Source organism: Scleropages formosus, chromosome 22 (assembly GCF_900964775.1).
Source record: "Scleropages formosus chromosome 22, fSclFor1.1, whole genome shotgun sequence".
NCBI classification, from domain to species: domain Eukaryota; kingdom Metazoa; phylum Chordata; class Actinopteri; order Osteoglossiformes; family Osteoglossidae; genus Scleropages; species Scleropages formosus.
In genome coordinates this window covers 17,891,162-17,906,065 of record NC_041827.1, presented here as the reverse complement: position 1 = coordinate 17,906,065, position 14,904 = coordinate 17,891,162, and the positions used below count along the sequence as shown (strand labels likewise).

Here is a 14,904-nt window from a genome sequence, read left to right as displayed (position 1 = left end):
GGAAGAGAAATAACATAAATGTTTAGTTATAAATAGAATTTAGATTTAATAACTAGTCCTAGAAGAGCAAATATACTGATAATCCAAATAATGATAGATAGATAGATAGATAGACATACTGCAGGTTCAGCTGGCAAAAGCTGCACACACCTGGATGACAGTTAATATAATAAGGCTGACTGAGTAAACAGGTGAGTGTACCAGCAACCTTAACCACAATGCTGTATTGTGCTGGTCGAAGAGAGAGTTTCCACAGAATTAATGGAATATGATTAAATACAAGTGAGATTCTGGTCTATACTGTGAATAAAACACACACACATACTGTTCCAGTATTCTATAGACACAAACCCAAGATGCACATAGAGGACGTAAAAATTTTAAAATGTACATGTACGTGGTAAATAATGACAGTCATGATTAATTGGGTTATAAACTGCAATTTTGACGTCACTGTATGATTAATGAGCATAAGTTGTCTACAAACCATCGTTGTCTCGGTAACAACATAAGGCTCCTCAGTTACACACTTTGGGTTTAGGGATTCTCAGCCATATCAGGGAATTTCAGTGTCAGCTGACGTATTAAATACAGCTGATGAACAATAATTCTAATAATAATTGAAATCATCTGAAAAGTTCCCATGCAGGAGCTGTTAGCAGACAGGGCCAGAAGAACAGTGGCTAAAGAACCATCCTAGTGACCAGCAGGTTATGAGATCAAGTCCACGGGAGGTGCTGTTCCTAGAACCCAAAGTAAAGTATTTCAAACATGAATCTCCAACAGCGCTTGTTACACATATTGAGCTATGAGTTTGAAAATAGAATATCTCATTTGTTTACACACACACACACACACATTTTCTTTATTGTATCATAATTACAGATGCCAAAAAAAAAAATAAATTGAGGGAAAAATAATGGAATGAAATTTGTGGAAGAGTCAATATGTGAAACAGGTGACTTACTGAAGGAAGCTCTTCTGAGTTTCTCAGTTTCACTCAGTTTTTTGTTTTCATTCAAAGTTCCACTTGCCGGGTGGGGGGGTTTATTCTAACCTCCGCATCTCAGTACTTGACTTGATGAGGGAAGTCAGCCTTTGCTAGTGGAGTGAAACCGTGGGACCCTCACTGACACTCTACAAAATGAGGCGGCGGTGCTGGTGTTAGATATGGTGCCATCGGGCTGCGATCACAGAAGGGCGCACACCCTTGAGTGTGGGCGGGGCTGCGTGGGAGAGTGCACCGCAGCGTTGCCGTTGGCCGGGGCCTCCTCGGCATGAGCCCCGCTCTCCCGTTTCCCCCCTGTTGCCCCGCTGGGGGCATCGGCGCTCTTCTCCCACAGGGCTTCCCTTGCGTCGTGGAGCGCCCGTGTGAGATCCAGCACCTCCTGCTGCTTCAGCCTGTGCGCCTCCTCCAGGAGCAGCATCCGCCGCTGCAGGAAGGCCGCCGTGCCCTGAGCAACCTGGAGCTGGGGGGATGGGGGGGGGAGCGGACAGCTGGGTGACTCTGTGGTGACAGACACCCTGTGGCTCGTGTGAGGTGCAGATTTCGGTCAGCACACAGAAGACTGCGATTAATCCAGTTCGACTGGTCCAGTCGGTAATGAATCTTATAATGCTTTATATTACAATATTTTATACAAATGCCTTTATCAAAACACATTAAAAACACATGCACAAGGGGGTCCAAAATCAAAAGTCTGCAGGTTCTCACTTTTGTCACCAATGTGGGGAAATGAGCTCCCTGTGGCCCTCAGAGCTGCTGAATCCTTCCTAGCATTCCAGCGGAGGCTCAAACCCATCTCTTCCGGAGCCCCTTCTCTCCTGATCTCCTGACAGCTCCATAAAGTCCACCTGTCACCATCACCTCTGTGTTTCCTGTCAATTCCAAACAACTACTGTGTGCTGGTAAGAGGGTGGTGTTGGACACACTGACCGTATTCACAAGTGGTTAGAACAGGTGTGTAGAACTCTGATCCTCAGGGGCTGGAATCTCAAAGTTTTTAGAAATTAGAGATTGGCTGATACCTGAACCTCCAAGTGAGGAGATTTAACCCCCTGTTATAATTTCTCCCAAAAGTTTAGGATTAGGTTTAGATCAAACTCAGAGTTTCTTTAAAAAAATTTCAGTTTGCTGTTTTTAACTACTGCGACGGAAGTAAAGAACAGAAAACACAGCCCTCCGTGTACTAGACCTCACAGAGTACCAGAGGAAAGTGTGAGTCCACTCACTGTAAAGTAGTCCACACACACGTAGGACACCCAGGTGTTCTTTGCTCTCGCTGTCCCGTTCAGATTGTATCACACAGATGTTGGTGAAACAGCTGTATGGTACAGCTTGGCTCACACTTTACACTGGTGATGTATGTGGTGCAGGGCAGAGTACTTCAAATCAAACACTTATTCATTTAGCTGACACTTTTCTCCAAAGCAGCTTACACTGTTAAGGTTACAATTATTTACCCATCCATTTAGACAGCTGGGTAATTTTACTGGAGCAATTTAGGGTAAGTACCTTGCTCAAGGGTACTACAGCTGGAGGTGGGGCTCGAACCTGCAACCTTTGGATCAAAAAGCAGTAGCTCTGACCATGACCCTACCGGCCATCCCACTCCTGTTCCAAACCAATACAACATTAAGAAGTAAAGAATATGTATGAAATACTTATAAAACATTTACGTGTACTCATTTAGCAGATGTTTTTTTCCTCCAATGTGATGCACAGTGATTGTTAACTAGTATTTACACTGGTATCCAAGGTGATTTACAGTGTTAGATACAGTGCACTACAGTACCTACAGTCATTCATACATCTGTACAGTAGAGCAGTGCAATACACACACACACTCACACACTTGCAAAGGAGAGTTCAGAGCCACCAGTTCACCTGAAACATGCGTCTTTGGACTGTGGGAGGAAACCAGAGCACCTGGAGAAAACCCATATGAACATGGGGAGAACATGCAAACTCCACGCAGACTCAGAGTGCCCCAGGTTGTCCTGAACTGACAAAACCCCAGGAGAGAAAGCTCTGTGACAAGAAGGCATGGATATACTCATGAGATCATATCTCACCTGCACTCTCAGGTCCATCGATGTACACTTGAGCTCCTCCAGCTGTTCCACTTTGGATTTGCACTCTGTCAAGACGGCGATAAGAGAGCCATCAGATACATCACCCTCCGGCTGCTCGATCCTTCGGCCAGGACTCTCGTCACTAAGCTCTCGAACCCTCTCCCTCGAGCCCATTGCCTTGAGGAACACATGACTCATCTCTTTCTGGGGGTCCTGCAGGGGGATGTCACGGCGTGTCTCGTGGCATTCCGTCCACTTTGGTCCGCCGAGCTGCAGGTGTGTTTGGGTCCTGCTCACGGAGCAGCTCTCTCCTCCTTCCCAAGTGACCCCTGGGGTGATTTCTCCAGATTCTACCCTGAAGAATCCATTTAAAGAGGTGCCTTTCGGGGCCTTTAGAAGCTCTACCGACGGGGTCTTCATCTCGTCCCTCTCGTCTCGGGTGTCCCCGGCTGTTGAGTGGGAAACATCTCCCGTATCCTTCAAAGCGTCCCCAGCCATAGTTTCCCTCTCCCCAAGCTTTAGCGGGGGGCTTCCACTGTAGCTCTGCATTCCAACCTCCGTGCTCCGACCCTCAGGAGACTCCTGTGTCTCCTCCAACTCGGTGATGGACTCCAGGGGCGAGGTGTGGTGCGGTGCTCCGTCCACACTGTCGCCATCCAACAGGACAAACCCAGCTGGGCTGACGTCCGGCGCAGCGCCCGGCAGGTCCACCGGGGACGGGCTCACAGAGCGGACGCTGCAGCCCTCCCCCACGTCCCCTTCGTCTGACGGCGCCCCCATTTGGCCTCCCAGTACCCCCTCGGGTGGCAGCCCACTGCACATGGACAGACTCTGGACGGAGCTCATCTGGCTGAAACCTGGATGATAAAAACATTCAAATTTATTCATCTCTCTGACACTTTTCTCCAAAGTGGCTTACAGTGCTGAGTTCCTTACACCGATTTAATCATTTATGGAGCAGGGTAATTTTTACTGTACCAGTTCTGGGAAACACCTTGACCTACCCCACCTAAAGGACAGAAGGTGGCATAGTGGTTAGTGCTGCCTTTAGGCTCAGAGGTCATAGGTTTTAATCCCACCTCCTGCTGTAGTACCCTTGAATGGTGTACTTACCCTGAATTGACACACTAAAAGTTACCCTGCTGTATAAAGGTGTAAATCGGTGTAAGTAGCTTAAAGTTGTTGCTTTGGAGAAAAGTGTCAGATAAATGTATTGGAGGAGGTGAGACTCGAACCTGTGACCTCTGGTCCCAAAAGCAGTGGCTGTAACGTCCTGCTGCCCCCTGAAAACCATGTAAAGTACCTTAAAGTACCTAAGGACTGGTCGCAACGTCCTTGTAATCACCGCAATTTTGCTCTCGTTACTTTTTCTCTCTGCCTTTTTTGCATAAACTACGAGACGTGACGCACTCAGCCGAGGGCTAATTTTTAATTACATTTATTTATTCAGCTGACACTTTTCTCCAAAGCAACTTAGAATGTGAAGGTCCTTACAATTATTTACACAGCTGGGTCATTTTACTAGAGCAATTTAGGGTTAGTACTTTGCTCACCAATACTACAGCCTCAGGCAAGATTCAAACTGACAACCTTCAGGCCTAAAGGCAGCAACTCTAACTACTACACTACTAGCTCTCCTAGACTAATGGTGCAGGTGTGCAGGGAGTGCTCTTACCTGGAGCCCGGTCTCCGCAGATGGAAGCCCTCCCTTTGCCAGCAGTCCTGCCTTTGCTGGTGACCAGGTGACCGGGCTTTGATTACGGTGGGTCGGACCCGCGGCCACGGCCAGCTCCGCCCTCAGCCCCATCTCTCCTTGCCACATGGTCACTCCTCCTCTGTGCTTCTCGCCCTGCTGGCCGCTGCTCCGTCTGTCCCAGGTTCCCTAAGCAGTGTGGTCACGGCAAGCGTTCGGACTGCGTGGTCACCTCTCCACAGGACCATGTGGCTTTTTAGGAGAAAAAGGCTCAAATCAGCTGCACCATACAGTCGTCATACTGTTCAATTATTCAGTACTGAAACAAACACCTTGACTGGGCCCAGCGGTGAGACGTGGAGCGGCTTCTGAGCGATCAGTTTACCTGCAACTCCACTCTTACACTCACAGTACTGCACTGCGGGGGGCCAGGCATGCTTCACACCCACTGCCTTCGCTTCTCAGCCCAAGCGCACTGACCGCACGGTCACCATTTGTCCACTCTGAACATGGTCATTGTCAACTCAAACAGCTGGTAGCATAGTGACTGAAGCTGCTGTCTTTAGACCCAAAGGCTGCAGATTCAAATCTCATCTCCTGCTACAGTATCCTTGAGTAAGGTACTTTACCCTGAATTGCACCAATAAAAAAATTACCCAGCACTACAAAGGGGAAAATAATTGTAACCTTAACACTATGAGTTAGAGAAAAGTGTGAATAAATGTAAAAGTGGCCTCTTTGAAGGAGGAGCTTTGCATCATCAGGACCATCATTATCGGCAGCTCTCATACAGTACTGTGCAAAGTCTTGTTTTAGGTGGTTGTTTAATGTCTTCTGCATTAGCGTCAATGGGAAAGAGCATATTTTAGATTCCCAGGCATTCCTTTTACAAAAAAGTTAGTATTACAGTAAGGGTTTTGTGTGTCGTTAAAGTACACACACACACACACACACACACTGTCTGAAACCGCTTGTCCTAAGTGAGGTCGCAGCAAACCAGAGCCTAACCTGACAACACAGGGCTGGAGACACACCCAGGATGGGACGCCAGTCCATTGCAAGTCACCCCAAGCAGGACTCGAACCCCAGACCTGCCAGAGAGGGGGACCTGGCCAAGCCCATCACACCCTGCGGTTGTTGACAATGGATGTTACTAAGCTTTGTAGGAAGTTCATTAATTAAAAGCATTTAAGCATATTTTTGGAAGGATTCTCACTTTACAGCTTTTTTCCCCAAGTGCCTAAAACTTTTGCACAGTACTGTATATCAGATGATTATGTCATTTACTCAACATGCCAGTTGGGCCAACAGTGTAGCAATTAGTTGCCCTGAAATCTGAGGGTTACTGGTTCAGTCCCCCTCCTGCAGTGCCCTTGATCAAGGTTCTGATCCTGAGCTGATGCAATTTGGAAAACCCTGCTGCACAAATGGGTAAATTGGTGTAAATTTGATAATGTAATATTTTAAAGGGATAGTGTACTGGTTTGAACAACTGCCTTTGGACCCCATGGTTACAGGTTTGATTCCTACCTTTGGCTGTCGTACCCCTGAGCAAGGTACTTACCCTGAAGTGCTCCAGTAAAATTACCCAGCTGTATAAATGGGTAAATAACTGTAAATTAGATTAACATTGTAAGTGGCTTTTAACAAATATAAAGGTGTCAACTAAATCAAGGCTAATGACACTGACAGGTGTTTAGAAAAACCATCGAAATGTGTGTGAACGACTCCCATCTTGCTGTTTGTTCAGACACTTTCTAATGTTGACATTACTAATGTGAGGAAAGAGCTGACCAACGTGAGAGGCGCCTAAAAAAAATACGTAATTTAAGAAGCAGCGTGACTCCCGCACAGCGACTCGGGGAATGTCACGGGTGGGGGGGGGGGGGTGTCACACTTTTTATAGGGGGGCTATTTTTACATGACAAGTTGAACCAGAAGGGAACGGCACTCAAGACCACCGTGTGGCTCAAAGGCAGGTTCCACCTTGCATTAATCTGCATTCTCTAAACATAAATTGTAAAATAAAGCTGGCACACATTGAGCCTCTTTCAATGCCATGGACACTATTGTCATACGTTTGCTTCATAGATACCCCCCCGCCCATACACATATAGCGTGGACATGGATATGCTGGTTCCCCAACTTGACAAACAACTGGGACCGGAGGGCTGTTCATAATTCAGTTTGTTTGTAACTCAAAATTGCCTCAACCGGTAAGTCTCAAGCAACAAAAGCTTAACAGCGAAAAAATGTGTGTGAAAATTCATAACCAGTGCGAGCCAGTGTGTATGTGTATATACATATGTAAAAAAATTAATTTCCTTAATATAGAAATGTCTTTGTGCCAATATATTTAACATGCACAGTAGTATTAGATTATAATTACATAGGAAAGTGTGTGTGACACCTGGTCAACTTACCCAACTGATCCCATCTGAAAAGCCCATGAGGGGGGACGGACACACACACACACACACACACACACACACACACACACACACACACACACACACACACACACACACACACACACACACACACACACACACACGGTACTCGGAACAGAAAGACCAGTCTTAACTCCCCTTCCTCCTCCAGCTTTATTGATAGTTTAAAATTACATTTCTATGTTCTAGGATTTTAGTTGCTTTTACCTTCCGACTTAAAAACTGAGTACAAGCAAATGATATTTTTTACAGTAGTCTAAGTGATATATTGTACAAAAATAACATTTTGATTTCTGTGAAAACATTCTCTCCTTTCTCAAATAACTTCAAATTCTGCTTCTTTCTACTGTCCGTGAAGTATTTTTCTCCTCGTTTTCTCCGTGGGTAAAACGATGTAAACTACTTTGGGAAAAAACTGCGATCAAAACGTATCCAAGGCGAGCTGCGGCCCTACGAACGACCACTCGCGCGGCGATACTCTTTACACGACGACATATTCTCTCCTTTTTTTTTTTTTTCCCTTTTCCTTTTTTTTTAATTTGGGAACTCTAATTGTTTTTGTTCAATCGTCCAGAGTTTAATAGGTTCGCAAACAACACGTCCATCCCGTTCGCTTCCCCGTGGTTGCGTGCTGCTGCCGGGCCCTGACACCGATGTCACGTCGCACCGATCGCGCGGCTCCTCGGGTCACACACTCCCAGGCCGACTCTCGTCCTTTTGTTTTTTTTTTTCCATTTTTTTTTGTTCAACGAAACAAAAAAATTAAATCGTACATGGAAGCCACGGACTTCCACAGTTCTGCTTGACCCACCCCCCCTACCCCCCCGCGTCACCGAGGCTCGCTTCCACCAGCCCGGGGGGGGGGGAGGGCGCTGCCCGACTTGTCTCATCCACACTCAGTCATCCCTGTTCACCAGTGGCATGGAAAGGGGGTTTCTTTAACAAAGCATTATACATAACACCTCTACCAAACTAAACATAAACATTTTTTTTTTGTATTAAATGCAGAAAGTGGATTTTTTTTTCCACCCCTTTCCTCTCCTTTTACATGTCAAGAGCTCACTGGCCAGGGACTAGCCTCTATCTGCCAACCTTTGGCCAGTGAAGAGGATTCAGAGAAAATAATACAACCATCAATCAGAAAAAGGAGGGGCGACAAAGGGAATCGCTCTAGGCCGTGGCCTCGATGGTGCACTCTTTCGCCAAGTGGCCCGACTTGCCGCAGTTGTAGCAGTTGACCTCGCTCGCCTTGCTGCACTGTACGGCGACGTGACCGATCTCTCCGCACCTGGGGGGGGTGGGGGGCAGAAAGAGAGGAGGGGGTTGGTGGAGAGAGAGGATGGGAGGAAGGGGAAGAGGGGGGGTGAGAGAAAGAGAGAGGGAGGAGGGTGGTGGAGAGACAGAGAGGGGGAGGGGGGTGGTGGGGAGAGAAGGGGGGGGGAGCGCTGATGTTAGTTGGCTTTCCAACCAAACAGTCAACTGGAAGGATGTGGGTGGCAAAGTGGTTAGTGCATCCTTTGGACATTGAGGTAGCGCTGCGACTCGTTGTGGAGAAAAGAACGACGTATTAGAACGTCAATGGGGCCACAACGTTCGGCGTCACTTGAATCCGGTGTGCGGATCGGGAATGAAGGATCAGAAAAGAGGCGCTGGCAGAGCTCACAGCGCTCCATGTACAGATTTGCAGAACAGCCGGACTACGGAAAAGAGCGCGGCACACGACTTGATCGTCACGTGTTCACCGTATTTTAACCCAATGAGTTGGTTTTCACACTGACACTTTTCTCCAAAGCAAATTAAAATGTTAAGATACCTACATTTAAATTATTTACCCATTTATACAGCTGGATAATTTTACTGGAGCAATTCAGGATAAGTATCTTGCTCTAAAGGGGGGGGGGCACAGTGGCGCAGCGGGTTTGGCCAGGTCCTGCTCTGTGGTGGGTCTGGGGTTCAAGTCCTGCTTGGGGTGCCTTGCAATGGACTGGCATCCCGTCCTGGGTGTGTGTCCCCCCCCCCGGCATTGCGCCCTGTGTCGCCGAGTTAGGCTCCAGCTCGCCGTGACCCCGCATGGGTCAAGCGGTTTCAGTCAATGTGTGTGTGTGTGTATATATATATCTTGCTCTAGGGCTCTACAGCTGGAGGTGAGACTCGAACCTGCAACTTTTGTGTTCAAAAGCAGCAGCTCTAACAATTATGCAACCAGCTGCCCCACTTCACACAGTACAGCCCCTGGACATGCAAAAAAAAAAGAACAAGAAAACATTTCTGGATTAATATTGAGGATTTTTAGGAAGTTGCCTGATCCCTGTTCCCAAACAAGTGTGTCACCTACAAGGAGACAATATCCACTGTAAGGTGCATCGGAACCCAGCACCGAAGCACAAACAGTGCGGAGAGACACTTAAGAAGAAAAAAGGGGAGGGGGGGAACTTATGCCCTCTAGAGTGGACAGATGTCTTGTCACCGTCACACCTGCCATTTAAACAAAAAAACGGTGAGCAATTTCATTCAGGGCCAGCAGGGGGTGTAGTGGTTGGAGACACCACCTTGCAACCAAAAGATCCACTGAATTCCTCCTCCTGCTGTAGTGTCCTTGGTCAAGGAAAGTGATAATTGATTATCCTGTTAAATTACCGTGCTATATAAAAGGGTAAACCACTCCAAGTAGCTTACTGTACAAAGCTCCCACTGTATGCTGCTTTGGAGAAAAGTGTCAGCAAAAGGAACAACAACAACAATAATAATAATAATAATAATAATAATAATAATAATAATTTCACACATTTAATAAACAGCCAGAGTTGCAGCTCCACTTGTTATCCGTCCAAATAGCTGCGAACGAGCGCAAAGCCCCTTTAATCACCCATAACCGGGCGACAGCAACGACTCGTCAAACGCGTCTCAGTTCGTCGGCCCCCGTTGCGACACCTCCCCCGTCCACTAGAGGCGGGGGTCCCGACCCCACACGTACCTGTAGCACTTGACCTTTTCGCAGCCCTTCTGGATGTGGCCGAAGCCCCCGCAGGAGTAGCACTTCTGCTCGTTGGCGTGGTCACAGTCGCGGGCCATGTGACCTGCCTTGCCGCAGTTGTAGCAACACTGCTCGCGCTCCTTCTTGGGCTCCTTGCAGTCCCTCGAGATGTGCCCTCCCCGACCGCAGTTATAGCATGCTGCACCGGAGCAGCAGATACATGGAGAAACACGCAAGGAATATCACTTCCAACTGTTTTACTCACCGCTGCAGTAACAAAACAGTACTCTGCACATTATTTGTATATCTATGACACACACTCATGTCACAGGCAGCAGGTGGCGCAGCGGTTAGAGCTACCACACTGTAGTCAGAGGACCCGAGTGGGAATCCCTCCCTGCTGCTGCAGTCCCCTTGATCAAGGTACTTGAACTGATCCAGTAAAAATAACCCCGCTGTATAAAGTAAATCAGTGTAAGGAGTGTAGCATACAAACATCGTACCGTGCTTTAGAAAGTGTCAGATAAACAAGTAAATAAACAAGGAAACCCAAATGGGCCATAAGAAACGATGGCAGAAACAGACCGCAGTCCACACCAATCCTCTTAACGCACAGCTTCATAAATGCTACATAAAAATTATTCACTTGAATATTTCCGGACATCCTGCTCATTTGATATGTGCGAAAAAAGGAACTGAAATCAAAACACTCTACTACATACGTACAATTTGCACATCTCCAACAGCCGATGCGTAAACTCCTGTATAACGTTCCCCTTTATTTCTATTAAAAACCCGTGTTCAATATATGGGAGTGAAAACATGAGATCTTCAGTCAACACCTGCAGTTCATTTATTAAAATAATGAAGAACTGCTAATACTAAAATATGACTTCACACCATATTCTGAGAGGTGGGGAAAAAAAAGTAAACATGGATAAAGTTCTGTTTTGTTTTACCCTCAACAAAGGATGTCTGCAAATTAGAGAACTTTAGAAAGAAAATAAGAATATCGAACAACGCCATAGCACTTGCGAAAATTATTCTTGTGTAAATGTGGTTCTTAACACTGAGATTTTTGTTTGTTTTTTTTTTTTTTAAAAATTGCATTATTATTGCTTTTAACCTTTATTTGGATGACAACTTTGTACATTTGTGACTTTACATTATTTACCTATTCATATAACAGGATCATTTCAGACTGTATCAACTCAGGGTAAGTACCTTTAATCAAGGGTACTACAGTAGGAACTGGATTTGAACTAAAAACCTCCAGACTGCACGGTGGAGGTCCTAACCACGACAGTACCTGATGCTCTGTATCATAACGAAAACACAGAGAAGAACATGTGAACATATGGAAAAATGTGCTCACCGTCCTCAGTTCTCTCGCAGTCCCTGGCAACGTGGCCCGGCTCTCCACAGCGGTAGCAGAAAAGGTCTGGGGGGGCGAGAAGGGGGGGGGCTAACTGTGCTGATAGTGCAATTAAATGTGTGTGTGTGTGTGTGTGTGTGTGTGAGTGCGTGCACGCACACACACTAGGGAATCAGAGATAAATCTGCAGTTTTCGGTCAACAGGGAGTGCCGTCCTGCCGCAGCCCCTCACCTTTCCCCCTGCCACGCCCCTTGCCACGCCCACGTCCCGCATTGGGACAGTTCTTGATCCAGTGGCCGGTGCGGCCGCACCCGAAACACTCGTTGCTACTCATCTCCACTGCTGCGAGCTTCCACTCCTGAGAGGCAATAAATAATAAAACAGGAAAAATACATTGCCCTCTTAATAAATACTTCATTACATTATTACCTATTACTAATAAACATTGTTTAGGCAAAACTTCCAGACTGACTATGTCTAACAGTGATTTTCTTTATACAGCAGTATGTCCTTACTGTGTTACTTCAGGGTAAGTACCTTGATCAAGGGTACTACAGCAGGATTGGGATTTGAACAAACAACCTTCGGATTACGAGGCAATAGCCTTAATGCTTCCCAATGACCCAAAACATGTCCAGTCACCGTTCCGGAAAAGCGATGCAGGAATGGAACGCACAACTGAACGGATCCCAAGGAACCCCGGCAGGGTCGTTCACCCTAGCACCTCTAACTTTAGACGTAACTGAGGACTCGGGAGTGTGCGAACACTACATCGGGAAGCGTCGGCGCAGGACGGGATGCAGAACGTGTCCGAGCGGCAGCTTTTTCGCACGCGAATCCCATTACGCCAGCGTTCACATTCAGCCGCACATCATGTGATGAAGACCATGCCTTACAGCAGGGTCAGAATCCAAACGTATAATCACATGGGTTCCATGGCAACCAAAGCTGAGGACAAAGTTACCAGGTAGGTCTCAGCAAATTATTATTCATAAATCTGCAAACACACTGACATATGAACAAGTGGCATATATAGTGGTGGTGAACACTTTTTTCAGCAATTACTATTATTAACCTTATTTATCTGACACCTCTGATCACTTACAGTGTTACACAATCAAGTTTCCACTGATTTACCTATTTATACAGCAAGGTATTCAACTGTCAATACTCTGATCAAGGGTACTAGAGCAAGAAGAGAGCAATTCGAACCCGGGATCTACAGATTTCAAAGTAAAGGCTCTACATGCTCCATTAGCCGCGAGCCACAATCACATATATTAGAAAATATTGAAAGAAATTATACAACAGTCACGGGGTGATTCGAACCGGCGTGTTCCGTTTTAACCATCACGCCACCTTCTGGGGGAACTGTGCAAATTTAATAAATAAATAAATAAATTAATTAATTAATCAAAAAAAGTCAATAAATAGAGTTTTAAGCCTCTCTCCGTTCGGGACACAGAAACACGCCAGTCACCGCCGCGTGCACCGCAAACTCGCAGCTCGCGGACTGGTAGGCCGCGCGCCGAGACGAGCGCGAGACGGGCCACGGGATCCCTCCCTGCGTGCAGGACGTGCGGGCTCCTGGCGCTCTCTCCAGGGTTTCTTCCAACCACCCCCGCCGACGCGACCTCTCGTCTCCCGGCCCTGCGGAGGGCCCCGCGCGCTCCCCGCTCCGACACTTCCGCCACAAGCGCACGCATCCTTTCCTCCCCGCATGCAGCTATTTGAATTTAAAAAAAAAAAAAAAACATGCACGAAGCGCCCGCAGCCTGAAAACAAACGCGCCCCGAACGCGTTGTCATTCGCCTATAAATAAAAATTAATTCAGCGCGCGACATTTTTCCCGCGCGCACACTGACGCAGTAGGCCAAAGTGCGCCGCTCCATTTTTTTTCTTTTTTTTTTTTTTTTTTTTTTTTTTTGCACTTGTTTACCTTTTTTCAGTGGGGCCCCGCGCACTCCCCACCCCCTCAGGCCCAGGCACTGCTTTATCCGAAAGCAACGGGCCCGGGCATGCGACGCGACGTCGGCACGCGACCGCGGCTCTCGCACGGCGCAAAAGAAATCGGTTCGTTTTATTTCGTCCTTCGAGACGAAACTCACCTTCGATCCCCGACTCGCGCTGTTTATTTTCGGTTCCTCCTCTCTGCGCTGCGCCACACGCGGTTTGCACACGGACCGTCGCTGGTGCCCACCCCCCTCGCACTCCTCCTGACGCTGCGCGTGGGGCTCCTCCTCGCGCTCCTCCTCCCGCGCGCGTAGCTCTGCACACGGCGCGCAACTGCGCGGAGCGCGAGGACGCCAACCTTCAAAATCGAAAATAGAAAATGTCCGCTTTGTAAATGTAATACGTTATGGGGTTAGGTGTAAAAAGAACGCAGAAGCAGAGAGGACAGATGTGTAGAAAAGAAGCGTGAGGCAGAGCGGGATGTTTTTTATCCGTGCGAACGACAAGATGAATATTTAATAACATTCCTTCTGCCAGGAATCAAAGACAGATTCAGACTCAGCTTAAGACCAGCCGAGCGTCGGAAAAACCACAGACGCAGTTAATCTTTGCACTTAAAAAGTAAATTTCCCCATCCTTGAAATAATTTATCGAGTGAAGTCCCCTCATAAATAATTACAGTATATAAACTTGCTCCCTATGAGAGGAAGATGAGAGGAGTTCATTCATAAACAATATTCACATATACCAGCTGACAGTTACATTTGCACTGTCACTGCAGTTATGAGCTAAATTTACTTTGTTGTCGAGGAATGACGAGAAATTGGCACTCAAAACACTAGATACACTCAAGAAGGTCAGATTTGACCAGTAACTCATTATAATTTTAGTGAAGGCATCATTTTTAAAATGTATTTATCAATTTAAGTTTATTTAGCAGACACTTTTCTCCAAAGCAACTTCCAATGAACTCTATGTAGTGTTACCAGCCCACACACCTTATTCACCAAGATGACTTACACTGAGTCACTCATCCATACACCACTGAAACACACCCTCGCCATCCCCTCGCACACCAATCTACCTGAACAGCATGGCTTTGGACTGTGGGGGGAAACCAGAGCACCCCAAGGAAACCCACACAGATACAGGGAGACAATGGAAACTCCACACAGACTGAGCGGGGATCAAACCCACATTCTCTCACACCACCCAGGTGCTGTGAGACAGCAGTGCTACTCGCTGTGCTACCATCCCCCCAAAATGTACTTATGTAATTCTGTATTTCACAGTGACCCATAATTCATAATAATTGTTGCTATTAATATATAAGAACCCTGCAGAGCAACATGTGGAAAGCACAAAAATAGTAAAATATTTGCA

General features: G+C 46.8%; 2 protein-coding genes across 2 annotated transcripts; both read right to left on the bottom strand.

Annotated features, from left to right (window-relative positions):
* Positions 1-870: 870 nt before the first annotated feature.
* On the bottom strand, positions 871-5,338 carry LOC108929768 (uncharacterized). Its single transcript, XM_018744532.1, has 3 exons — positions 4,751-5,338; positions 3,076-3,932; positions 871-1,469 (listed from the first exon to the last, which is right to left on the bottom strand). Exons 2-3 carry the CDS (start codon positions 3,919-3,921, stop codon positions 1,191-1,193), a joined length of 1,125 nt encoding a protein of 374 aa, XP_018600048.1. The 5' UTR covers positions 3,922-3,932; positions 4,751-5,338; the 3' UTR covers positions 871-1,190.
* Positions 5,339-7,938: 2,600 nt separating this feature from the next.
* Positions 7,939-13,792, bottom strand: cnbpb (CCHC-type zinc finger, nucleic acid binding protein b). The gene is made up of 5 exons (XM_018744513.2): positions 13,677-13,792; positions 11,800-11,926; positions 11,568-11,633; positions 10,193-10,391; positions 7,939-8,506 (listed from the first exon to the last, which is right to left on the bottom strand). The coding sequence occupies exons 2-5, from the start codon at positions 11,900-11,902 to the stop codon at positions 8,389-8,391; spliced, it is 486 nt and encodes a 161-aa protein (XP_018600029.1). The 5' UTR covers positions 11,903-11,926; positions 13,677-13,792; the 3' UTR covers positions 7,939-8,388.
* Between the last annotated feature and the right edge of the window lie 1,112 nt (positions 13,793-14,904).

Excerpts from the sequence above, each read along its gene's own strand:
- LOC108929768 (XM_018744532.1), bottom strand. The coding sequence starts at position 3,921 with ATGAGCTCCGTCCAGAGTCTGTCCATGTGCAGTGGGCTGCCACCCGAG. Across the intron at positions 1,470-3,075 it reads CGATGGACCTGAGAGTGCAG|CTCCAGGTTGCTCAGGGCAC; the intron begins GTGAGATATGAT and ends CCATCCCCCCAG.
- cnbpb (XM_018744513.2), bottom strand. The coding sequence starts at position 11,902 with ATGAGTAGCAACGAGTGTTTCGGGTGCGGCCGCACCGGCCACTGGATC. Across the intron at positions 11,634-11,799 it reads GGGGCGTGGCAGGGGGAAAG|ACCTTTTCTGCTACCGCTGT; the intron begins GTGAGGGGCTGC and ends TCGCCCCCCCAG. Across the intron at positions 10,392-11,567 it reads CTGCGAGAGAACTGAGGACG|CATGCTATAACTGCGGTCGG; the intron begins GTGAGCACATTT and ends GCTCCGGTGCAG.